The 24,722-nt window shown below is 47.4% G+C and overlaps 1 protein-coding gene across 1 annotated transcript in view; it reads left to right on the top strand.

Moving 5' to 3' along the window:
- The window catches only part of LOC140395963 (uncharacterized), a 97,730-nt gene that overhangs the window by 67,195 nt on the left and 5,813 nt on the right, over positions 1 to 24,722 (top strand). The window contains exons 11-16 of the mRNA XM_072483991.1: positions 9,272 to 9,385; positions 10,091 to 10,201; positions 17,433 to 17,609; positions 19,015 to 19,168; positions 22,539 to 22,663; positions 23,796 to 23,929. Of these exons, the coding sequence (XP_072340092.1) occupies positions 9,272 to 9,385; positions 10,091 to 10,201; positions 17,433 to 17,609; positions 19,015 to 19,168; positions 22,539 to 22,663; positions 23,796 to 23,929 (815 nt within the window). The remainder of the gene's footprint in view (positions 1 to 9,271; positions 9,386 to 10,090; positions 10,202 to 17,432; positions 17,610 to 19,014; positions 19,169 to 22,538; positions 22,664 to 23,795; positions 23,930 to 24,722) is intronic.

The raw sequence follows: 24,722 nt of genomic DNA, 5'->3' as shown, positions 1-24,722 counted from the left end.
ATGACGGGACAGCTGATCAAAAGGTTTGTTAAAGGAGCATCATAAAACAAGAAAAAGATGCAGTGAGATGGAAGGGTTGAGAGAGGAATTTCCTGGGCCTTGGGCAAAGGCAGCTGAAGGCAAGACCACTAATGGTGGTGCAATTAAAATTGGAGATGTGCAAGAGGTCAGCATTAGAGGAGTGCAGATATCTCAGAGAGTTGTAGGCCTGGAGGGAATTAAAGAGATAGGGAGGGTTGAGGCCACAGAGGGATTTGAAATCAAGAATGGGAATTTTCAAATTGAATGTTGCTTAGCCTGGAGCCAATGTAAGTCAGTGAACACAGGGGTGACAGGGGAACTTGGGAAGTTAGGGCATGGGCATAATAGCAGCATATGAACTGCAGGAATCCGTTCAGCCCATCAAGTCTGTTCCGTCATTCAATTAGATTAAGGCTGGTCTGGAACTTAACTCCAACTACCCACTTTGATTCCATAATCCTTAATACCCTTGCCTAAAACTTAATAATTGAGCCCGCCAGAGGGGACATGATGTCAGGGGGTGGAGGGCAAGAGAATTACGTGGAAGGACTCACATCGGATTTGCAGCATCAGATGAACTGTCCCCAATTAAGATGAGGGTGAGAAGGTCCTAATGCAGGAATCCCAACCACCAGCTGCAGGATGTCAATTAGGCTCATTAACGAGCCAATTGACACCATTCGTACGTGAGCCCATCGGAATTTACAGGTGGTTCAGGAATTGAATGGGAGTTGTACAGCTTTCTCATGCCTCCTGAAGGCAGTCCAGAAAAGCATGTTGGGATTGCCAGCAGCTTTATAATGGGTGGTCCCTCGCTGTCAAGCACACAGTGCATGATATGGAGAGACCCATCCTCTCTCATGATCCTCCTTCCACACAACTCCCATCTGTTCTCTTTAGCCCAGGGCACCTGGTTAATCCTGGGCCTCTGGTGGAATGCATTTCTGGCAACTTCCACCATTCCGGTGGTACTGATGGCAATGAGGAACTGGATTAACCAGGTGCCCTGGGCTAAAGGTAAATGAGAACAGATGGGGGTTGTGGGGGAGGAGGATCACGAGAGAGGACGGGTCTCTCCATATCATGCATTGAGGAACTGTCTGCATCTGATTGGCTGGCAACTCTCAGCAGGAATGTTTTTTAGCTCCAAGGTCCTCAATTGTGAGTGCCTGATAGGCGCTTAACTCCGTCTGACAATTCCCACTGATGTGTTTTTCCCACTGGTTGGCGAATTGGTGGTTGAGACCCCCGTTGGGCCAATTAAATTCCACCCAAATGTTTCAAGTTTGATGAAAAGACTCAAACCTATAAACATTATACCCAGGAGTGAGAGTCTTGCCCAGTGAGTCACGGCTGATACATTTGGTTGTCTATTAATAGCCTACTGTGCTAACATTCTCAAAGCTCATATAATGGGCTCTCAGGTCGGGTGCTAGGAAACTAATGAGACCTGAAGTCTTACCGGGGGTCAGTGCCTTCTGAAGTAGTGGTTAGCACTGCTGCTTCACAGTGCCAAGGACCTGGTTCGATTCTGACCTTGGATGACTGTCTGTGTGGAGTTTGTATGTTTTCCCCATGTCTGCGTGGGTTTGCTCTAGGTGCTCCAGTTTCTTCCCACAGTCCAAAAATGTGCAGATTAGGTGGATTAGCCATGATCAATGCATGGGGTTAAATTGATAGGGCGGGGTGGGCAGAGAGTGGGCCTAGATAGAGTGCTCTTTTGGAGGGCCGGTGCAGACTCAATGGGCTGAATGGCCTCCTTCTGTACTGTAGGGATTCTATGGATGCTATGGAGAGGAATGAACAATTCCCAACTCGCATATGCAACAACCCAAAAAACAGTCACGTAGCAGAAGGAACTCACAACTCGCACAAGGAGGGAGATGTGTTGGCCAATGAGGTAAAGTAGAACCAATAGTTCAAAGCTCAGTGGAACAAATACCTCTCATTCCCTCTATCTTCAGAAATTCAAAATGCCTTCCCTCCTATAATCATTCAGCCATTTCCCAAAGGCTGAGCTGTCGGAAGAGGATTAATGCTCCATTATGTGAACTCATCTATTCTACAGAATACAATAGGAAACTGTGAAAAAGATACAAAACCTTCAAGCTCTGCAAGGAGAAACCATCCACGATTATTTCTAGGACTCCAATGCAAGTATATGATACCCTTTATGTGAAAGAGGACTTACAATGAAGCTGCAATTACCCTGTCAAACTCTTGTAATTTGTTTAGAGTTATAGGATTTTACTTTTCCAATACTCACGATAAGATCACCTCCTGACAAGTTCCTGTCCAGTCTGAAAAGTTCTGCGGAATGCCTCTCAATGATTCCCTCCCACCCCACCCCGCATAAACCAGGTCTCATCACAAATCCTGCCACCTTAATATGCACCATGTTGGTTGTCCTATCACCTCCATTCTCGCTGATCTCCATTGGCAACACGGTAGCACAAGTGGGTAACACTGTTCCAGGGTCCCAGGGTCAGTGTCTGTGTGGAGTCTGCACGTTCTCCCTGTGTCTGCGTGGGTTTCCCCCGGGTGCTCCGGTTTCCTCCCACAAGTCCCGAAAGACGTGCAGGATAGGTAATTTGGACATTCTGAATTCTCCCTCTGTGTACCCGAACAGGCGCCGGAGTGTGGCGACTAGGGGCTTTTCACAGTAATTTCATTGCAGTGTTAATGTAAGCCTACTTGTGACAATAAAGATTATTATTATGTAATGCCTCGAATTTAAAAGTCTCGTCCTTGCTTTCAAATCTCTCCATGTCCTCACCCCTCCATATATCTGTAATCTCTTTCAGCCCTATACCTTTGAGATCTCTGCACTCCTCTAATTCTGGTCCATTCAGCACCCCTGATTTTAATCCCTCCGTCATTGGTGGTTGTGCTTTCAGCTGCCTGGCCCTGTGTGTCTTGGGATTTTCTCCTGACCCTCTTTGCCCCTCTCTCTCCTCTGATAAGGCGCTCCTTCAAACTTAGCTTTTGAATAAGGTTTTAGCTATCTGTCCGAAGTTTTTCTTGGGTCTGAACTTCCGCGGAATGACAATCCGAGTCTGATTGCCTTTCTGCTCTGAGTTACTGCCCTGAAAGCTCAGCTTTCTCGCCTGTCGCTCCACCTAAGGTTAGGCGAGCAATGGGATCCCAAGGCCTTGAATCAAGGGCTGGAACGTTGGAGGTAAGGCAGACATGCCCCTTTTTTGTGGCAATTTCTTCCATGAAATGGGCAATTTTAAATGTCCAGGCCTATTCCTGTTCCTTTGAGAAGCCAGGAACAGGAATAGGCCATTCAGCCCGTCAAGCCTGCTCCACCATTTGATACCATCATGGCTGACTGGACACTTCAATGTCCCCATTACCATTTATGTTGTTGTTAGTCAGAAATCTATCAATCTCTACTTTAAATATACTCAATGACTTAGCTTCCACAGCCCTCAGGAGTAGGGAATTTCAAAGATTCACAACACTTTGTGTAAAAACATTTCTCCTCATCTCGGTCCTAAGTGGCATCCTCCATATTTTGAAATTTTGCCCTCTGGATCGAGATTCCCCGACCAAGGGAAACATCTTACCTGCATCTGCCCTGTCTATTCCTTTAAATAGTTTGTAGGTTTCAATGAGATCACCTCTCATTCTTTGAAACGCTAGACATACAGGCCCAGTTTGTCCAATCTCTCTTCAGAAGACAGTTCTGCCATCCACGGAAGAAGTCTGGTGGACAGTGAAAGGATGAGAGTCATATGGTCAGTGGGGTGGTGGCCAGTGGTTGTCTGTGAGGAAGTGGTGGGTAGTGGGGAAGCAATCAGTGTGGGTCCAATGGGGGAGGAGGGGGTGGGTGGTGTTGGGGGGTGGGGGCGGGGTTGTTCAGTACTAGAGTTACCCAGGTGTTAGAAGTGGTTTTAATTCTAATTTGTTTGGGGTAACTATTACCTGAAGACATTCAGAACCTCTGGCGTTTGCAAATTAAATCATACTTTGGGATGGCTCCCATTGCAGAGGAATTGTCCAAGGGAAGTTTGAACATCCTGGCAATTGCTGGGCAATCCTTACCTGGGAATCTCCAAGAGGGGATTCCCCAGCGCACTGTTGGGGTACCCCTGATACGATGCCCCAACATCGGATGCTGAATGTTGAGTGTACTGAGGGCTGAGGATACTGAGTTCTGAGCATATTGAGAGTTGGGGATATTGAGGTTTCGGCATATTGAGGGTCAGTAGTATATCAAGGAGTGATTAGCATCTCTGTCACTGAACCAGAAGCTCTAAGTTCAAATCCCATCCAGGACTTGATGGTCACAGAAGGTGTATTCAAAACATGGCCAAACAGGTTCATTATCAACCTGAAAATCCTTCTGACATCCACCAATACTGGGCAGAAAGATCAGGAGGGATTCCTTGCTGACCAGGATATGATGGAACGAAATTGAAGCCTCTACCATCACTGTCCGAAGCTCTAGGCTGCAATGTACATGTAAAGAGGTGTTATATTCTTTTGTGTCCGCAAAGAAAAAAGGTATGAAGTTGCCCACACGTTTAAAATCTCCACAAATTCCGTCTGAGCCATCCCGTTTTAATACAGGAATGATTGGTGTTGCCCAATCACTTGTAGCAACAGGTTCAATGACCCCCCTGTTCATATTAATAAATCTAGTTCTTCATCAACTTTAGGCCTGATGGCGTACTAGGTTCTAGCTTTGATACATTTGGGTGTGCTGTGTGGCTTGATTTTTAGGTGTACTTCAAGTCCAATCATAGGGCCTAGTGAATCTTCGAACACCTTCTCATACTGCCTCAGACATTGTTGCAAGTTGCTCTTTGAATCCACTAATTGATTGACTGCTTCCCAGTTAAGCCTAATTTTAGCCAACCATGCTCTGTCAAAAAGAGCAGGAAAGTACCCCAAGGTGCGTTGGTGAATACCCCCTTGGAGGTCCCCAGGTAAGGATTGCCCGGCAATTGTCAGGATATTAAAACTTCCACAGACAACGTGAAGAGGCAACATCGCCGTCTGTCCATTTGCTTCTAATTTCACAATTATTTTTTATTTTAATGGTACGACCTATTCAGTGTACATCATTAGGATCACATTTGATGGTTTTAAAGGCAGATGCTTCAGCTTTTAGAGATAAATTGTCTCGGGGATTAATAATACTGCTGAGCCCATATCCACTTCCATTTTAATTTCATGACGTTCAGGTTTTGGATATGCCCAAAAACGTTGTTGATGTTCCTGCATTGACAGGTCACCTAACTTTAGCTCGTGCTGTAGTTCGGTTGTGTTGGCTTTTGAGTGATCTTAAGCTTCATCCATTAATTTGTAGACATTAGATTGTTTGATTGCGCTTTTCTTCTTGCACTTTCTTGCCACAGTTCTTGCATGTATTCGATTTGCTCCAGCATTCCCCCACTGAGTATCCAACCTACGTGCAACAGTGACATTGTTTCACCTTTGCAGCCTTGTTCCTTGAGGTATCCATTTTGTGGATCTTTGTTCCGGCCTCTTTCTACGAACCTTCTCTCATTGCAAGCTCCATAGATGTGGCAACTTCCATGGCACATTTAGAGTTAAATCACTTACAGTAAGCAGCTTCCTCTAAATGGCTTCCCTGTGGAGTCCACAAACCAGCCAGTCTCGAAGAGTATCATCACGTGTTGTACCAAATTCACAATACCTAGCTAATCTTCATAAAGACGCTACAAACTATAAAATACTTTCACCTTCTTCCTGACTATGAAGTGGAACTGAAACCTTTCTGTAATCAATGACAGTTCGGAGAGAAATGTCCTTCTAAGATTTTCATTAATTCACTGTAGGACTTACCTCCTGGTTTTGCTGGATGAATTAGATTTGGTAGCATCATAAATGTTTTACGGCCAATTGAGCTGAGAAATGTTGCGACCTTTAGGTCCTCCGGTGTCTCATTTGCTATTAAAAGGCAATTGGGATCTTTCCACATATGAATTCCATGTTTCATAATCCTCATCAAACCCGTCAGTAACGCAATTACTCCCCCCATTTTTGGATCCCGGATCTTAGGGTCTATACTTCCTTCCTTCCGACTGTGTTGGAAAATATGGCACAAATGATCCCTTGAACAATCAACTAGGAATTTTTTACAATTTTTGCCTGATTATTTTTTGACTTTTTCCCCCGAGTCGTGGCCCGTGCAGAGTCAGCCGTCTGCAAAATCCCCCTTCCCCGCAGCCCTTGTAGCCTTGTAGTTTCGCCACGTGCATGGTCCCTGCAGCCCAAACCCCACTTACTTCAATGCAAGCATGTCTTCACTGACTTTCAGCCTTCTTATCCATAGTTGCAGTTGAAAATTTTGTTTAAAACCTTTGCATCAGCGGCAGTGCTTCGCCCAACATCTGTGTGTGTGCAAGTCCGGTCCCGCGAATCCTCCGTTGCTCCTACTGCCTCCTCACAGTTAGTCAACAACATTTTCTTTTCAGACATTATTCTGTGTCAATCCTTGTCCCCAGTTTTCTGTTCTGTTATATTTCTTTGTTGTTGCAAAGAGAAAAGGTATGGAGGTGTCCGCACTCTGGATTTTTGTAAAACACAATGAGAGGTTTATTAAGAGATGTTGCCCATACAATCTAGATGCCGATCTGCCCAAAGCCCACACAAGTACTCTGCTGACATCACTACACAGCATGTGATGCATAATCAGCAGAAAGATATTCTTCGATACATAACAAAAGGTATATGTTAGCACAGCAACTCAGGCCCCTTAGGGAGAGGGTTGACTGGACGGCATGTGTGGATCAGATTGGTGCCAACAGCACAGGGTTTGACTTGGCTCGGGTGGATTTGGGACCTGCTTTCTTACGGGTACTCTTTGTGGAAGGTGTGGTGCTGTGCGTCAAGCCTGCCTTTGGGCCGAGAACTAAAGTAAGTAATAAATTAAGGGTGGGGAGAGTATATTGAGGGTGAGGATAGTATATTGGGGGTAAGGATAGTATACTGTGGGTGGGGAATAGTATATTGGGGGTGAGGATCGTATATTAAGGGGGAGGATAGTATATTGAGAGTAGACAATAGTATATTAAGTGTAGAGATAGTATATTGAGGGTAGAGGATAGTATAGAACAAAGAACAAAGAAAAGTACAGCACAGGAACAGGCCCTTCGGCCCTCCAAGCCCGTGCCAACCATGCTGCCCGACTAAACTACAATCTTCTACACTTCCTGGGTTTGTATCCCTCTATTCCCATCATATTCATGTATTTGTCAAGATGCCCCTTAAATGTCACTATCGTCCCTGCTTCCACCACCTCCTTCGGTAGCGAGTTCCAGGCACCCACTACCCTCTGTGTAAAAAACTTGCCTCGTACATCTACTCTAAAACTTGCCTCTCGCACCTTAAACCTATGCCCCGTAGTAATTGACCCCTCTACCCTGGGGAAAAGCCTCTGACTATCCACTCTGTCTATGCCCCTCATAATTTTGTAGACCTCTATCAGGTTGCCCCTCAACCTCCATCGTTCCAGTGAGAACAAACCGAGTTTATTCAACCGCTCCTCATAGCTAATGCTCTCCATACCAGGCAACATTCTGGTAAATCTCTTCTGCACCCTCTCTAAAGCCTCCACATCCTTCTGGTAGTGTGGTGACCAGAATTGAACACTATACTCCAGGTGTGGCCTAATTAAGGTTCTATACAGCTGCAAAATGACTTGCCAATTCTTATATTCAATGCCCCGGCCAATGAAGGCAAGCATGCCATATGCCTTCTTGACTACCTTCTCCACCTGTGTTGCCCCTTTCAGTGACCTGTGGACCTGTACACCTAGATCTCTCTGACTTTCAATACTCTTGAGGGTTCTACCATTCACTGTATATTCCCTACCTGCACTAGACCTTCCAAAATGCATTACCTCACATTTGTCCGGATTAAATTCCATCTGCCATCTCTCCGCCCAAGTCTCCAAACAATCTAAATCCTGCTGTATCCTCTGACAGTCCTCATTGATATCCGCAATTCCACCAACCTTTGTGTCGTCTGCAAACTTACTAATCAGACCAGTTACATTTTCCTCCAAATCATTTATATATACAGCAAAGGTCCCAGCACTGATCCCTGCGGAACACCACTAGTCACAGCCCTCCAATTAGAAAAGGATCCTTCCATTGCTACTCTCTGCCTTCTATGACCTAGCCAGTTCTGTATCCACCTTGCCAGCTCACCCCTGATCCCGTGTGACTTCACCTTTTGTACTAGTCTACCATGAGGGACCTTGTCAAAGGCCTTACTGAAGTCCATATAGACAACATCCACTGCTCTACCTGCATCAATCATCTTTGTGACCTCTTTGATAAACTCTATCAAGTTAGTGAGACACGACCTCCCCTTCACAAAACCATGCTGCCTCTCACTAATACGTCCATTTGCTTCCAAATGGGAGTAGATCCTGTCTCGAAGAATTCTCTCCAGTAATTACCCTACCACTGACGTAAGGCTCACCGGCCTGTAGTTCCTACACCAGCCTATAGTGAGGTTGGAGATAATATATTGAGGGTGAGGCTAATATATTGAGGGTGAGGATAGTATATCAATTAAGGATAGCATATCGAGGTTTGAGGATAGTTTATCGAGGATTGAGGATAGTATATTGAGGATTGAGGATAGTATATCAAGGATTAAGGATAGTATATCAAGGATTAAGGATAGTATTTCAAGGATTGAGGATAGTATATTGAGGGTTGAGGATAGTATATCAAGGATTAAGGATAGTATATCAAGGATTAAGGATAGTATTTCAAGGATTGAGGATAGTATATTGAGGGTTGAGGATAGTATATTACAGATTGAGGATAGTATATTGAGGATTGAGGATAGTATATCGAGGACTGAGGATAGTATATTGAGGATTAAGTATAGTATTCAAGTGTTGGACTTAGTGACGTTTGGGGATACTGAATGTTGACTATAATAGATGTCTAAGTTATTATTATCTTTATTATTGTGACAAGTAGGTTTAGGTTACACTATAATGAAATTACTGTGAGAATTCTCTCTATATTCATTCTTAACTAGTTCTACAGCTGTGAGGTTCTGTAAGTTTGGGGCAAAAATCCTAATGCAGACATGATTGGTCAAATGGTCTATTTGTTTGCTGGAACATTCTAGAATCCTGTATTTGCTTGTATGCAATGAAGTTACACCAAATAGATATTTATTTTTTCTGTGATTGAGTAATTATGTAAGTAATAATTGACAATTAACTGTAATTTTACACTTTATTCAGATTGAATTTAAGAAGAAATGATGGGTGTGTGGATTATGTAGCGTTTGTGGGAAAACTGCAAAGCAGATCAAATCTGAGCCTATTCCAAAAGATGATGAAGAGATTAAGTCCCAGGTAACTCCTGTGTTTAGTTTAATAAGGGCACAGGGAATCCACACTGAGTAAAACAAAGAAACATGGTTTTATTTGCATCACGAGATATACTCTGGATGGTAGACGCCTTCCGGTTTCCTGGTCTGGTCGATGCCTAACTGGTCGACCTTTTATACAGAGGTTACTATAGATCCTCCATGCCTAGTGGGGGAGCTCGTACTCCGCAAGGACCGCGCGGAAGATAATCATTCCACCTAGTAGGGCTATTACATTTGGAATGCAAGGATTTTGTCGATGGTACCATTGTGGGTCAGTGATGGAGGGAGTGAATGATTATGGATGGGCTGCTTTGTCCTGGATGGTATCGAGCTTCTTCAGTATTGTTGGAGCGGCAGTCATCCAGGCATTCCCTCACAGTGTTGACTTGTGCCTTGCAGATGGTAGACAGACTTTGGGAAGTCAAGAGGGGAGTCATGGAATGCTCAGCTTCTGACCTGCTGTAGTAGCCATAGCATTTATGTGGTTGGTCCAGCTGAATGTCTGACCAATGATGACCATGTCACCTTACGTTGGCAATAGCTCCACCTCAGAGCTTTCTACACTGATCGTTATGCCCTCTTCTGAACCTCTCTTGACTTGCTCTTGAAGCGTTGACCTAACTTTCTCAAATGACTAACTTGTTATTAATGTCTGCTTGTTTTCTTTAATCTTTTATTGGATCTTCAGCGATGGAGGCAGTTTGAGGGCCGCCAAGGGCAGTCTGACTGCCTCAGAAGCTGCGATTAGTCTGTTGAGCCAATGTCACCGGCTCTACCTTCAGCTGTTGGCAGCGTTCAGGTATTTACATATCGTTTGTAGATTTAAGTCGAGTATGGATAGTTTCCGAAACTCAGTGTGCACCAATTTTTATTACATTTAAGGAAGAATCATGTTGTAAGTGGGTGATTGAGGAGTGTTTGATTTTGGAATGGAAGGTGCTGGAATTTGTTTCTAGTCCAGTATGTTTCAAGGCCTTTTGCTCTGAAGGAAGTAGGTGAGATAAATTGAATATCCTGGTATTGAATAATTAATGAACCTCACCCTGGTTGCATAGACTGGACTATTTGTATACCTTACAGAAGATTAAACAGGGAAATAATTCAAGTGTTTCAGTTGATTAAAGGATTTGATGGGTTTGATAAAGAAATGTATTTTCCTGTGTTTGGGGGTGTAGCGCACAAAGACTCCGTGAGACGAATAGAGTGAAGTCGATGAGGCTTTATTAAGCGTGTCTGTTCCCCCGCAGCTCGATAGTAGAATGGCCTGCGGGGGAGGACTCCGGCTTCTTATACTCCGCCTTCAGGGCGGAGCTAGAGGTCAACGGCCAACCAGGACCCGGGATCTGTCAGCCAATGACATTAGGGCTTCCAGTCCCACATGACCCCTAATACATACTACCACATTCACCCATTGTCAAAAATGAACCCGGCGGGGTGATGCTTCGTATGGTGGTAAGAGTTTACAGGGCTGGTCCTGGGAGGAAAAAACATTCACATGGCAATACAGCATTGTACAATTTTGTCCTGTTTCAACTATTTACAGAAGGTATCGGGAGAAAAGCAAAATGTTCTTGTGAAAAGTCCATATATTGATTTAGATCGGCGCCACGAGTCGGTCGGGCGGTCTGGTCGTCCGTGTCGATCGCCTCGGCCCCGGTGGTGGTGGTGGTGGTGCTTGTACCGGTGTTGTCGTCTCCGGGAGCCTTACGGTTTCAGCTTGGGCTTTATTCTTGGTCGGGCCTGAGGGGAGGGGAACCGATCCTCCTGGGAAGGGGGCGGTCGCGGGTTGCGGCGGTGGCAGGAAGGGGGGGGTTGGGTGAATGGTGTCGGGGGGGTGTGTGTGTTGCCGGCGGGCGCCAGATCCCACAGGAAGACCGTGTCCTGTCGGCCATCGGGGTACTCCACGTAAGCGTACTGCGGGTTCGCGTGGAGGAGGTGAACCCTTTTGACCAACGGGTCCGCCTTATGTGCCCGCACATGCTTTCGGAGCAAGATGGGTCCTGGGGCCGCCAGCCAGGTCGGCAGCGACGTTCCAGAGGAGGACCTCCTAGGAAAGACAAGGAGACGCTCATGAGGCGTTTGATTAGTGCTCGTACATAATAGCGACCGGATGGAGTGGAGAGTGTCCGGGAGGACCTCCTGCCACCGTGAAACTGGGAGGTCCCTGGACCGTAGGGCCAGTAGGACGGTCTTCCAGACCGTGCCGTTCTCCCTCTCTACTTGCCCGTTCCCCCGGGGGTTGTAGCTGGTCGTCCTGCTCGAGGCTATGCCCTTGCTGAGCAGGAACTGGCGCAGCTCGTCACTCATGAAAGAGGACCCCCTGTCGCTGTGGACGTATGCGGGGTAACCGAACAGTGTGAAGATGCTGTTCAGGGCTTTAATGACTGTGGCCGCGGTCATGTCAGAGCAGGGAATGGCGAATGGGAAGCGGGAGTATTCGTCCACCACATTAAGAAAGTATGTGTTGCGGTCGGTGGAGGGGAGGGGCCCTTTGAAATCGAGACTAAGGCGTTCAAAGGGGCGGGAAGCCTTAATCAGGTGCGCACCATCCGGCCTGAAAAAATGCGGTTTGCATTCCGCGCAGATGTGGCAGTCCCTTGTGACTGTACGGACCTCCTCTAAAGAGTATGGGAGATTGCGGGACTTGATAAAGTGGAAAAACCGAGTGACCCCCGGTTGGCAGAGGTCCTCGTGGAGGGTTTGGAGGCGGTTAATTTGTGCGTTGGCACATGTGCCGCGGGATAGGGCATCGGACGGCTCGTTCAGCTTTCCGGGACGATACAAAATCTCGTAGTTGAAGGTGGAGAGCTCGATCCTCCACCTTAGGTCAGTGAGGAGAGTGAATCTCCTGCCGGCCAGGTAATGCCTCCAATGTCGCACAGCTTCCACTATGGCTTGGGCTTCCTTTTCCACTGAGGAGTGGCGGATTTCTGAGGCGTGGAGGGTCCGGGAGAAAAAGGCCACGGGTCTGCCCGCTTGGTTAAGGGTGGCCGCTAGAGCTACGTCGGAGGCGTCGCTCTCGACCTGGAAGGGGAGGGACTCGTCGATGGCGCGCATCGTGGCCTTTGCGATATCCGCTTTGATGCGGCTGAAGGCCTGGCAAGCCTCTGTCGACAGAGGGAAGGTCGTGGTCTGTATTAGGGGGCGGGCCTTGTCTGCGTACTGGGGGACCCACTGGGCGTAGTATGAAAAAAACCCCAGGCAGCGTTTCAGGGCTTTTGGGCAGTGCGGGAGGGGGAATTCCATGAGGGCGCGCATACGTTCAGGGTCGGGGCCTATTATCCCATTGCGCACTACGTAGCCCAGGATGGCTAGCCGATTGGTGCTAAAAACGCACTTGTCCTCGTTGTACGTGAGGTTCAAGGCTTTGGCGGTCTGTAGGAATTTTTGGAGGTTGGCGTCGTGGTCCTGCTGGTCGTGGCCGCAGATGGTTACATTGTCGAGATACGGGAACGTGGCCCGCAACCCATGTTGTTCAACCATTCGGTCCATCTCCCGTTGGAAGACCGAGACCCCGTTTGTGACGCCAAATGGGACCCTTAGGAAATGGTATAATCGCCCGTCTGCCTCGAAGGCTGTGTACTTGCGGTCACTTGGGCGGATGGGGAGCTGATGGTAGGCGGACTTGAGGTCCACGGTGGAGAAGACTTTATATTGGGCAATCCGATTGACCATGTCGGATATGCGGGGGAGAGGGTACGCGTCTAGTTGTGTGTACCTGTTGATGGTCTATGACCATCCTTTGTTTCTCCCCTGTCTTCACTACTACCACCTGCGCTCTCCAGGGACTATTGCTGGCCTGGATTATGCCTTCCTTTAGTAGCCGCTGGACTTCGGACCGAATGAAGGTCCGGTCCTGGGCACTGTACCGTCTGCTCCTAGTGGCGACGGGTTTGCAATCCGGGGTGAGGTTCGCAAACAAGGACGGGGGTTGCACCTTGAGGGTTGCGAGGCCGCAGATAGTGAGTGGCGGTATTGGGCCGCCGAATTTGAACGTAAAGCTCTGTAGATTGCATTGGAAATCTAATCCCAGTAAGGTGGGGGCGCAGAGTTGGGGAAGGACGTTTAGTTTGTAGTTTTTGAACTCCCTCCCCTGCACCGTTAGGGTAAATATGCAGAATCCTTGGATCTGTACGGAGTCGGATCCTGCAGCTAGGGAAATCTTTTGTGCGCTGGGATAGGTGGTCAAGGAACAGCGTCTTACCGTGTCGGGGTGGATAAAGCTCTCCGTGCTCCCAGAGTCGACTAGGCATGGTGTCTCGTGGCCGTTTATTAGCACTGTTGTCGTATTCGTCTGGAGTGTCCGGGGCCGAGCTTGATCGAGCGTAATTGAAGCGAGACGTGGTTGTAGTAGTGGAGTGGGGTCCGTTGTTGCCATCCAAGATGGCGTCGGGGATGAACAAAATGGCTGCCCCCATACATCGCACATGGCTGGGGGGTCACAAGATGGCGGCGGGGGTGGACAAAATGGCCGCCCCACGCGTCATACAGGTCTGGGGTGGTCCAAGATGGCGGCGCCCTTCCTCCCCTCGTGGTGGCTGGGACCCAAAATGGCGGCGTCTGCAGGTCACACATGGGGCGCTGGGGGGGTTGGGGAGCGTTAGGACCGCACGGGGCTCCCTCATCTCTGGGGACAGCGGTGGTCGGGACCCAAGTTGGTAGCGCCGGCGGGTCAGACGTGGGGCGCGGGGGGGGGGGTTTGGGGGGCGTTAGAGACGCGCAGAACTCCCTCTTCTCCGGGGAGAGCGGTGGTCGGGACCCAAAGTGGAAGCGCCGGCGGGTCATACGTGGGGATGGGGGGGGGCGTTGGGGAGCGTAAGCGGTGTGCAGGGCTCCCTGTTCTCCCGGGACCGCGGTGGTCGGGACCCAGAGCGGCTGCGCCTGCGTGTCGCACATGGGGCGCTGGGGGGGGTTGGGGAGCGTAAACGGCTTGCAGGGCTCCCTGTTCTCCCGGGACAGCGGCGACCTAACGGAACCGGCACACAACCGCGAAATGGCCCTTTTTCCCGCAGCTCTTGCAGATTGCTGCGCGGGCCGGGCAGCGCTGCCGGGGGTGTTTCGCCTGGCCGCAGAAATAGCAGTGGGCGCCCCCGGTGCGACTTGGCGTTTGGACCGCGCAAGCCTGTGGAGTGTCCGGGGGGTGGGTAGGTTTGTCGCGACGGGTACGTACGGAGCCCAATGGGCTGCCACGCGGTCGGGGCCGTAGGCGCGGGTATTACGCGCGGCCACGTCTAGGGAGGCTGCTAGGGCCCGGGCCTCTGAGAGTCCTAGCGACTCTCTTTCTAGAAGTCTTTGGCGGATTTGGGAGGAATTCATACCTGCCACAAAAGCATCGCGCATTAACATGTCCGTGTGTTCATTTGCGTTCACCGAAGGGCAGCTGCAGGCTCGTCCCAAAATCAGTAGCGCGGCGTAGAATTCGTCCATCGATTCTCCGGGACCTTGCCGTCTCGTCGTGAGCTGGTAGCGAGCGTAGATTTGGTTAACTGGGCGGACATAGAGACTTTTCAGTGCTGCGAACGCCGTCTGGAAATCCTCCGCGTCTTCGATGAGGGAGAAAATCTCCGTGCTCACCCTCGAGTGCAGGACCTGTAGTTTTTGGTCTTCTGTGACCCGGCCGGTGGCCGTTCTGAGGTAGGCCTCGAAACAAGTCTGCCAGTGCTTGAAGGCTGCTGCCGCGTTCACTGCATGGGGGCTGATCCTCTCCGGAATGATCCTGAGCTGCATAGTCCTTTTTAGGCACGCTTAATAAATTGTAGCGCACAAAGACTCCGTGAGACGAATAGAGTGAAGTCGATGAAGCTTTATTAAGCGTGTCTGTTCCCCCGCAGCTCGATAGTAGAATGGCCTGCGGGGGAGGACTCCGGCTTCTTATACTCCGCCTTCAGGGCGGAGCTAGAGGTCAACGGCCAACCAGGACCCGGGATCTGTCAGCCAATGACATTAGGGCTTCCAGTCCCACATGACCCCTAATACATACTACCACAGGGGGTAATCCAAAACAAGGAGCATAACTTAAAGATCAGTGCTGGGCCAGTGATTCCCAGACTTATTCCCGGTGTGAAAATATGTCGGGTATGAGGGTTGTTGAGCTTGGAAGGGGTGGGGAGGAGGGAGGTGTTCAACTACCCGGGTGGGGGTGGGTGGGGTGAACCTTAGCTGCTGAGTGGAACCTGATATGCCTAATACCAGGATATTATTTTACTTTCTGAAGTGCACAAATAGGCTTTATGCACAAGGCAATCAAAATGTTTACTTTTGGCTATGCTGCTTGTGGCTTGCAGTATGCTATTTCTTGGATGTCATTATAAAATCTGATCTAATATTCTCGACACAATCACTAAAACTCTGCAACTGCTTATTTGGAATGTATTCTAGCCACAGACAGCAGTTCTGAGTGAGTCTTATTGATTGCACTGTGTAAACCTAGTTTGACTAAAACATTTACCTTTTGTAAAAGAACCACCTGTTTAAACTGTTTGTTCCCTTCCTTTTATTTCTTTTATTTTTGTTATTACAATTTTTGACCATGGACGATTAATGGGCCTGTGCCTTTAGTGCGGACTTTGCCTTTAATTCGAGTAGAAGCCCGAACTGGTTTAAACTGAAAATTGACCTGGGACCCTAAGGCAAAGCAGGCTGCATGAAGCTGTCTGTAATTCCAACCATCAGGTTCCAGAGGGGTGTTGCCGCCTTTAATTTAAACAAGCAGATTCCAGAACGATTTGACTGACATCAGTGATGACTCAGGTTGACTGACTTGGCTGGTGGCCAATGAATGAGCAGAAGAGGCTGTATTCTGCCTGGACACCATTGGTGATTGGATATTGTCTCTCTGGAATGTTCTTCAGAGCCACGGTTCTCTCCAGAAAGAACGATTGCTAAGCCTCTGCATGAAAAGATCTATCCAACCCTTTCTCTCCAATAAGCCAGGGAGTGTTTGATTCCTGAAAACAGGGCCTGGAAGAGAACCCACGAGCTGAGAGCAAAGTCTTGGTCTCTCCAGGAAAGATGTGAGTTCTATGTTTTTAAAACTGCAGGCACACCAGTGTGGGTGGCAAAATTAAAGATTTCAAACCTCACTCATGCCGGGAAGAACGTGCACTAAAGAAATCATCAACTGAAGCAAGGACTTTTATCTTTTGCCCTTAACCCTTATTATTTTCACCCCTTTCCACCCCTCTGTGTGTGTCTATTTTGTGTGTGTGGGCAGTGAGGGGACAGTTATGGGGTGGTGGTAGTTGGTTAGCTTGTAATTATTCCTTCATAATTGCTGACTCATCTTTATTTCTGTTATAAATAAACAGTAGTTGTGTTTCAACTTACAAACTTGGTGACTGTAAATTATTGGGCAGCAAGGGTGAACGATTTCAGAAAGTTGATACAAATTATTGGTTAATTCACTTGTGTTGTGACTCCGGGACTTGTGGGGCTGGAATTGACCGGGCACTAGCCCAGGATTTTACAGCCTCTTTTTTTGCAGTAGCAATCAGCCCTCAAAGATCTGTCCATTAGGTCACGCCCATGAAAACTGAGGATTTAACGAGACCTCGCAGCTGTCAGCACTCAGTACGAACTTCATGGCAGCAATCGCTGCCTCAGAGCTCAAGACCTCAAAATCTGTTGTTGTGACCACACTGTGGGGAGGGGTCACGACCCACAGTTTTGGGAAGCCCTGCACAAGGCCATTTAAGGGTGCTATGAGGAAACACTTCTTGACATAAAGAGGTGTGGAAATATGGAGCTCACTCTTCCCCCGCCTCCCCACCCAAAAGAAACTGGTGAGACTGCAGGTCAATTTGAATATTCAAAACTGAGATCAATGGATTCTAGTTAGCTAAATATATTAAGAGGTATAGGACCAACGTGGGTAGATGGAGTTAAGATATAGAACGGCCATATTCGAATATAATGGCGGAACAGAAAATCTTCCTGTTGTTCCTATCTAATCTTTGTCTGTATAATCTGTATAATTTAGTCTGTATAATCTTTGGCATGTATTAATTCATTTTAACTTTTTGATCCATTAGAAAAGTTGAGATTCCAGGACAGGAGGCTGTTAATATTCAAGCGTTTAAGGAAATCATTGAGAAGCATTTTCAGATCCAGCTCTCGGTGAATCAACTGGACTGTGTTATGACAAAAGTCGGCGAACCACAAAACAATTTGGTTTTCTACTCAAAGTTCCTGTGCCTCTTTCAAAACCGGTGAGTTCGATATTGGAGGCTCAGAACTCTCCGATCCCTGCCAGGCCGGAGAAGCCCTGGGGGGGTGGGGGGGCGGCGCAAATCCTGCCCTGCCGCTCCGACGCCGGCTGCCGTATTCTCTGGCACTGGTTTTCGGGCGGGGATCGCGCCAAGCTGGTCGGGGGCCGTAGGCAGCGCCCCCCGGCAATTCTCCGGGCTCCGATGGGCCGAGCGGCCGTCAGTTTCTGGCCAGTCCAACTGGCGTGGATTGGACATGGTCCCACACGGCGAGACCTGGCTGGTCGGCCAGCTGGTGCACTCCTCGTGGTGGTGAGGGGGCGGGGGCCGCAGGGGAATCTGGCCCGGGGGGGGCATGGTGGCCTGGCCTGCGATCAGGGCCCACTGATCTGCGGGCGGGCCTGTGCCGTGAGGGCACTCCTTCCTTCCACGCTGACCATGGCGGAGCCCTACAGAACCCTGTCGGGCTCCACCATGGCCGGTGTGGAGAAGACAACCCCCCCCCCCCCCGCGCATGTGCCAGAATACGCCGGCCGATCTGCGCATGTGCTGACTCGCGCAGTCCCTTCGGCGCTGGCTGGCACGGTGCCAACTCCTCCGCCGCCGGCCTAGCCCCCAGAAGTGTGGAGAATTCCACAACGTTCAATTGGCCCAACGCCAGAGTTGTTCGCGCTGTTCTTGGCGTCAGGCCAATTCGCCGATTGCGGTGAATCCCGCCCAGGATGTCTGATACTTTGAAAGATATCAGTGAACATTTGGAATGATGCCCACCTTATCATGAATAAAATGGATTCAGATCTTTGAACCAGGCTTGAAATGTTTGCATTTTCTGTCTACAGATTAAATAGTATTCAAAATATTTTCTGATTGTGTTTTGAAATGATGGCCAGGATTCTCCGCACTGTTTCCAGTGAGCGGGAAAGTCAGTGGGGCGGAGAATCCAACGGCAGTCCCCAAACAGCTTTTACATCAGTGGGATTTCCCATCGAGAGAGTCCCCATGTCCTGCCAATCATGTAATGGGGCCCCACCATGAAAAGTTGGTAACTCCATTACCATATATTAACATATCATTGGCGGGTTTCCCCCCTGTATCAAACCTCACGTTAGTATATAGCCCTCACCGGCATTGCATCACGTCACGTCAGCGGGGCTTACAACAGGTCCTGACAAATGGGATCTCATGAAGAGAACCTGCTGAGGGCGCACAGATAAGTACAGGCCCCACGGAGGGAGAGTGTCCTGCTGTCATGCCCAGGCAGACTTTGGGCACTGCCTCCTGACACTTCTCCCTGGCACTGCCCCCAATACATTAGTGTCACAACTTTATTGAGCTTGCATGGACCGAGAGGCCTCTTTCTATGCTGTAACGCTGTGATTATTTCCCCACATTGTTTTTTTTTGTGTAGACCCAGCACAGGGGAGCTGAAGCAGGAAGTAAACCAGAATGCCCTCCTCATGAATAACAAAAATTTCCGTCTGGACAGAATCCGATACTTGGATAGGTTCGGGAGTGACTGGGTGAGATACAGTCACGCACAGAAACAACGCTCTCTTCCAGAGGTAAACTAGATTACCACAAATTTAAAGTTGAGCACAGAATTTGCTGGGAGACTTTAATGGCATTTGCTGTTAATAATGTGCAAACCACCCCGTAACTTGTGATGAAGCCAAATGGTCTGCTTCTGCCACTTTCGGGAGGCTTATAGCGGAATGGAACAAATTATCCAGCAACTTGAGATAATTCACAATTTGTTTTTGTGGTGTATATCTTATGTAATCCTACATAAAGAACTATTGGACAAAGAAAGAGACTGAAAGAAAAAATGAAGGAAAAAATGACTAAACTGTAAAAAATCTCTAAGAACTATTTTCCAGCTGCAGGAATAAGATTCTATAGCTTTAATTATTCCCTTTCTGGGCTGGAGAGGCGGATTGACATTGCAGGGACAGAAATCTTATCATTGAAAGGCGACAAATTGCAAAAAGTTTCTGGATAATTTGTTCCATTCCGCTATACGCCTCCCGGAAATGGCAGTTCAGCCCCACCTTTCAGTCAGTTTCATGAATTTGTTACATTTACACAGCCCCACCTGCTGCAAGATTGCCACGGGCAGGACACAAACCATTTAAAGGTCCACTGACCTCGGGCGGGAATTTCCAGCCTCTGGGCAAATACGGTCGGAGAATCTCGCTTTACTTTTGCAGAGTCTGGGAATGAAATCCCTATTTGGCACAGAGGTTGCTTAAAGAAAAAATTTACAAATCTCTACTCCATCCTCGGTTCACCTCACCCTGCACCATCCTGTGTAAAATCTCGCAGAAAGTGGTCACATCGTGTGACTAACATTTCTCTGGGGGAGAATTCTGATCGTCTATTGTAACTCTGGCAAAAAAACATTGAAAATTCAGGGAACAAGATAAAGAGCTTTTACCATAATGGATCTTTATAGGAACCCAATCCTGTGATCAACTGCTTCTAGAAATGATTTCTCCCAGGACCTTGCCGTCACACTTGTTTTTCACGGTTGGGAGTTTCTTATTTATTAATTACATTTTTCCACTTAATGTGCCTGCTTCTCTCACGATTCAAACATCAAGTAGAATTAAAAAAAAATACTATTTGCACATTTACCTGGTACAAATGTAATGCAACATCATGTGTAAACTGTGGATAGGCTGTAAATTCACAGTGTGCAACAAAACTTGCATGACAGCTCCTGGGAGAAGGGAAAAGAATTCAGTTCTTGACTTAAGGCTGCACTGAATTTTGAAATCAATCATTTATGGGATGTGGGCGTCCCTGGTTAGGCCAGCATTTATTGTCCATCCTTAGTTGCCCTTCAGAAGGTGATGGTGAGTTGCCTTCTTGAACCATTGCAGTCGTTGAGGTGTAGGTACACCCACTGAAGGGAGTTCCAGGATGTTGCCCCAGCGACAGTGATGGAGCCTTTTTTGTACCATGTATCATTCTCCTCTGAACACTCTGATTAATAATTCAGTCTATATTCTTCCTAAGTTGTTGGTAAATGTCTGATTGACACATTCTGAGGATAATGTGATTCACGTAAAAGGTGCATATGCCATTAAGAGTTGGTTGGTTCCAGAGAAGTCAGGATGGTAAGGTTGCCCTAAGTGAAGAGTTTAATTATTTTGTAAATGTAGGACATGATCGTGACCGCATTGCACCTAAACGGGAGCACGATGCGATGGTAGATGCTGGTAGAGGCCTACCGTGGGCTTCCCGACAGCTAGTATGCCTCATGAAATCTACCCAGGTCTCCAAGGTCGCAATCAGGACCCCACCCACAATGGGCAGGACAAAGCCTAAGTGCATTTTAAACTCTCTTCGGTGTGCTGGCCCGGGATCTATCAGGCTCCCCAGGGTCACCCCCAGCTGGGCGCCTTCAGTACTGGTCCACAAAACGTGTAGAAAGGGTGGTCCCCAGGCCCTCCCCGGAACACGGGGCATCTTGCCAGGCTTACACCCAGGTGGCACTCAAGATTCTAGGCTGGCACTGCCAAGGTGCTAGGCTGGCACCCACATTGCCAGGGCACCACCAAAGGTCATGCAGCTGGGGGCCTCCAATCCCCATCACGAGTGCCGTTCCGTCTGGTCCCCTTTTGTGGGGACCAGTGCTAAATGGTGCTCGCCCGAGGTCTCTGAAGGGGTTGAATCCTAAAGCCTCAGGTCCCTCGGGAATCTGCACGTTAGAGTAAGGCTTACTGCCTTGCTCTAATTTGTAGATTTGCTTAAAAAGTGATAGCGCCCATTGTTGGTGGGATTCACATCGCAGCATCTCGCGAGATTCAACGCAATCTCGTGAGGCGTTGCGAGCCTGGTAGATCCCAGGAACGGCGTCACTGGCTTTCAATGGCCGTAGGATCACGCCTGAAGTAAACAGCAGCAGGACTGGAAGATCCTGACACCGCAAAACACACGGCAGAACAACCCGCCCAAATTAGGCATTATCAAATAGGGGAGCAGGCCTACTCCTGTTCCTAATGCATATGTTTGTACGTCATTCTGGACGAATGAGATGAGTTGGGTAGATGGCCTTTGCCATCATAATTATCTTTCAGAGGGTGGAATCATGACTGGAGTTCTCATAGTGAATCTGTAACGTTATAGACTGTACATGATTCTCCAAGAGTCTTTTCCATTGATCGCAATCTTGTCTCTTTTCTACTTGCCTATCATCCAACGTTACCTTGGTGCGTTTATGAGTTTTCTGAGATAAAGTTGTGTTGCATAGTAGACATTGAAAATATATTGTAGTGAGAAACAGCAATCAACAGAGTCTTCAAACTTGCTGATCAACACAGAGACAATTATGAACCACTCAATCTTTTTCTTCTGGCTTCTTAAAAGTGGTGTTGCACAGAGACACCTGAGAGCTCCAGTGCTTCTCAATGATAGTGAAGACCTGACTGAGGGGAGGGTTAAAGGTACAGGCTAGGGTGATGGGGAGAGTGGCGGTTGAGGGTGCGAGGGATAAAAAGAGCCTGAAACAAATGAAGTACCAAGGCCTATCATTTCTCTCCCTAGCCATGCTTGTGCATTCCCAATTTTAATAGCTCCAGCATTACTGTTTGTGCCATTGCCTACCTGACCCCAAGCTCTGGTGCTCCCTCTCTAAACCTCTTTGCTTTCCACCTCTCTCTCCTCCTTGAAGATGCTCCTTAAAACCTGTCACTTTGACCAAGCTTTTAGTCCTGATAGCATCTTCTGTGTCTCGTTGACAAGCTTTGCTTGATAATGATCCTGTGAGGCACTTTGGGACATGTTACCACATTAAAAGTGCTATTTAAATGCAGTTTATTGTTCATCCAAGTCAGTAAATATGAGTGAGATATCACTATGTTGAATAGGTAGAGAGCAAAGACATGTTCTTCCACTACTGATGGTATTTTCCTATTCTGCCTTTTTCAGCTGCGAAACATAATCTGGGGCCTCCTGCAAAGAAAGTTCCGCTCCTTTTGTAAGGTTTTCATAAGCGTCTGCATCAATGATGAGTGTACAGCAGATAAGGAGAAGCTGGATAGCGTGCTGCTAAGGTAACACTAAATACAGCACAAGGACACAGCATTTCACCATCAGTTACTACAGCTATCTGAGAATGAAAGACATGCTGGGAGCTTTTTCCAAGAGCATTTCCCAGGTTTATTTGGTGAGGAGAGTGCCATGTCCTTATCTCATTCAGCTCCACCCTGTAGTGCTCAATTGATTATGTGAATCCGTTTACTATTGATGCTCACTGTGCTCGATCTATTAAGCCTGGGCGGTGACTCGGAGAAATGTAAACAAACTGCAGAAAGAGCTAGAAGCTAATAATAATCTTCATTGTCACAAGTAGGCTTACGTTAACACTGTGATGAGGTTACTGTGACAAGCCCCTAGTCACCACATTCCAGCACCTGTATGCGTACACGGAGGGAGAATTCAGAATGCCCAAATTACCTAACAGCACGTCTTTCGGGGCTTGTGGGAGGAAACTGGACCACCTGGATTAACACACTTCAGGGGTGAGAAAAGTCACAACTCTTTCCATACAAAACATATTGATAATGGATGGTAAGCAAACAGATACATTCTGGCCATGATAAATCACAGTGATCAATCTCTATCGATGAATCTATAACAGACTCAGCCAAGAGACGGATCCCCTTTGCTGGAGAGCTTTAGGTCCAAAGTTATATATTTCTCCCAAGATCCATGCACTCGCCACAAGTCATGTCTCATAATAAGGTTGACTGCTGTCGCTCCTTAAAGGACATTAGTGAACCAGTTGAATTTTTACAAAGATCCTTCTACTTCATAATCAGTTTCCTGGAAACCCAATGTTTACTTTCTGATTTGTTTATCTTGTAAACTGAGTTCTAATTCTCAGAGACACCAGGGCAGGATTTCAACACATCCCCTTCTGGATCAATCAGCTCAGTGACAAAGCCATACAGCTACCAAACAACATCAGCAACTTGTATTTATAAGGCACATTTAACATGGTAAAATGCTCAAGAGTGCTTCACAGGAGAAATTATCAAACACAATTTGACACAGAACCTCATGAGGAGATATTAAAACAAGGGAGAGAGAGAGAGAGAGAGAGATCAGAGAGGTTTGACATTCCAATATTGCATTGTCTGAGAAATAAGTCGTTATTTTTGTTAATCGGAAACATCTCTCTAGAATGAACGTAATCCTTCTCCCTATGGAACTTGAGAAATTGTGGTACAGTTTGCCAATCAGCTACCCAGCCGAAGCCATTTCATTGAGAAAATTCCTTCGATATTTTAGCAGATTGAAAAAGGTTAAGGGTTCAGGTAGGCAAAACTTTTGTGTCTTTCTCATGATGTGGAATAAGAATAAGAAATTGTTCAGGAGGAGACCATTCGACCCCTAAAACCCACTCCACCTGATAAGATCATGGCTGAATGTCTACCACAATTCCATTTTTCTGTCATATCCCCATTGTCTCATGGTTCTCCCAGTGTCCACAAATGTGTTGATCTCTGTCTTAACATACACAATGACTGAGCAACCTCGGGTTCCTGGGGTAGAGAATCCCAAAGATTCACAACCCTCTAAGTAAAGACATTTCTCCTCGTCTCAATCCTAATCTGGACCCCCTTATCTGGAGACCTTTCCTCCCTATACTCTCCAGCCAGGGGAAACAGTCTCTCAGCATCTACCCTATCCAGTCCTCGAAGAATTCAAAGAATTTTATATATTCCCAAAGAGATCACCTCTTATTCTTCCAAACACACTATTCTTATTTAGAGTAAAATGCAATTTGTTTGAGCTTTTCGATGAGGTGTTTTGAGGTTGTGTATATCAGAAGCAACGTAACCAGACCAGGTGCATTGGCCTCCAGGATTGGAGAATTAGCACAGGGGTCAGGAACTGTCTTGCTCCCTAACACCAGATTAATCATCATCCCCATAAACAACTGAGTTACTTTTAGCAAATGTCAAAACACTGCAAATGTCGGCAACCTGAAATAAAAACAGAAAATGCTGGAAATACTCAGCAGGCCAGGCAGTATCTGTGGAGAAAGAAACAGAGTTATTGTTTCAGGTCAGTGACCCTTTGATGCAGTGGAACAGCTGAGGGGGA

Source organism: Scyliorhinus torazame, chromosome 19 (assembly GCF_047496885.1).
Source record: "Scyliorhinus torazame isolate Kashiwa2021f chromosome 19, sScyTor2.1, whole genome shotgun sequence".
Classification (NCBI taxonomy): Eukaryota; Metazoa; Chordata; class Chondrichthyes; order Carcharhiniformes; family Scyliorhinidae; genus Scyliorhinus; species Scyliorhinus torazame.
Note: the sequence above shows the minus strand (reverse complement) of the source record. Positions and strands in the feature narration are given on the sequence as shown.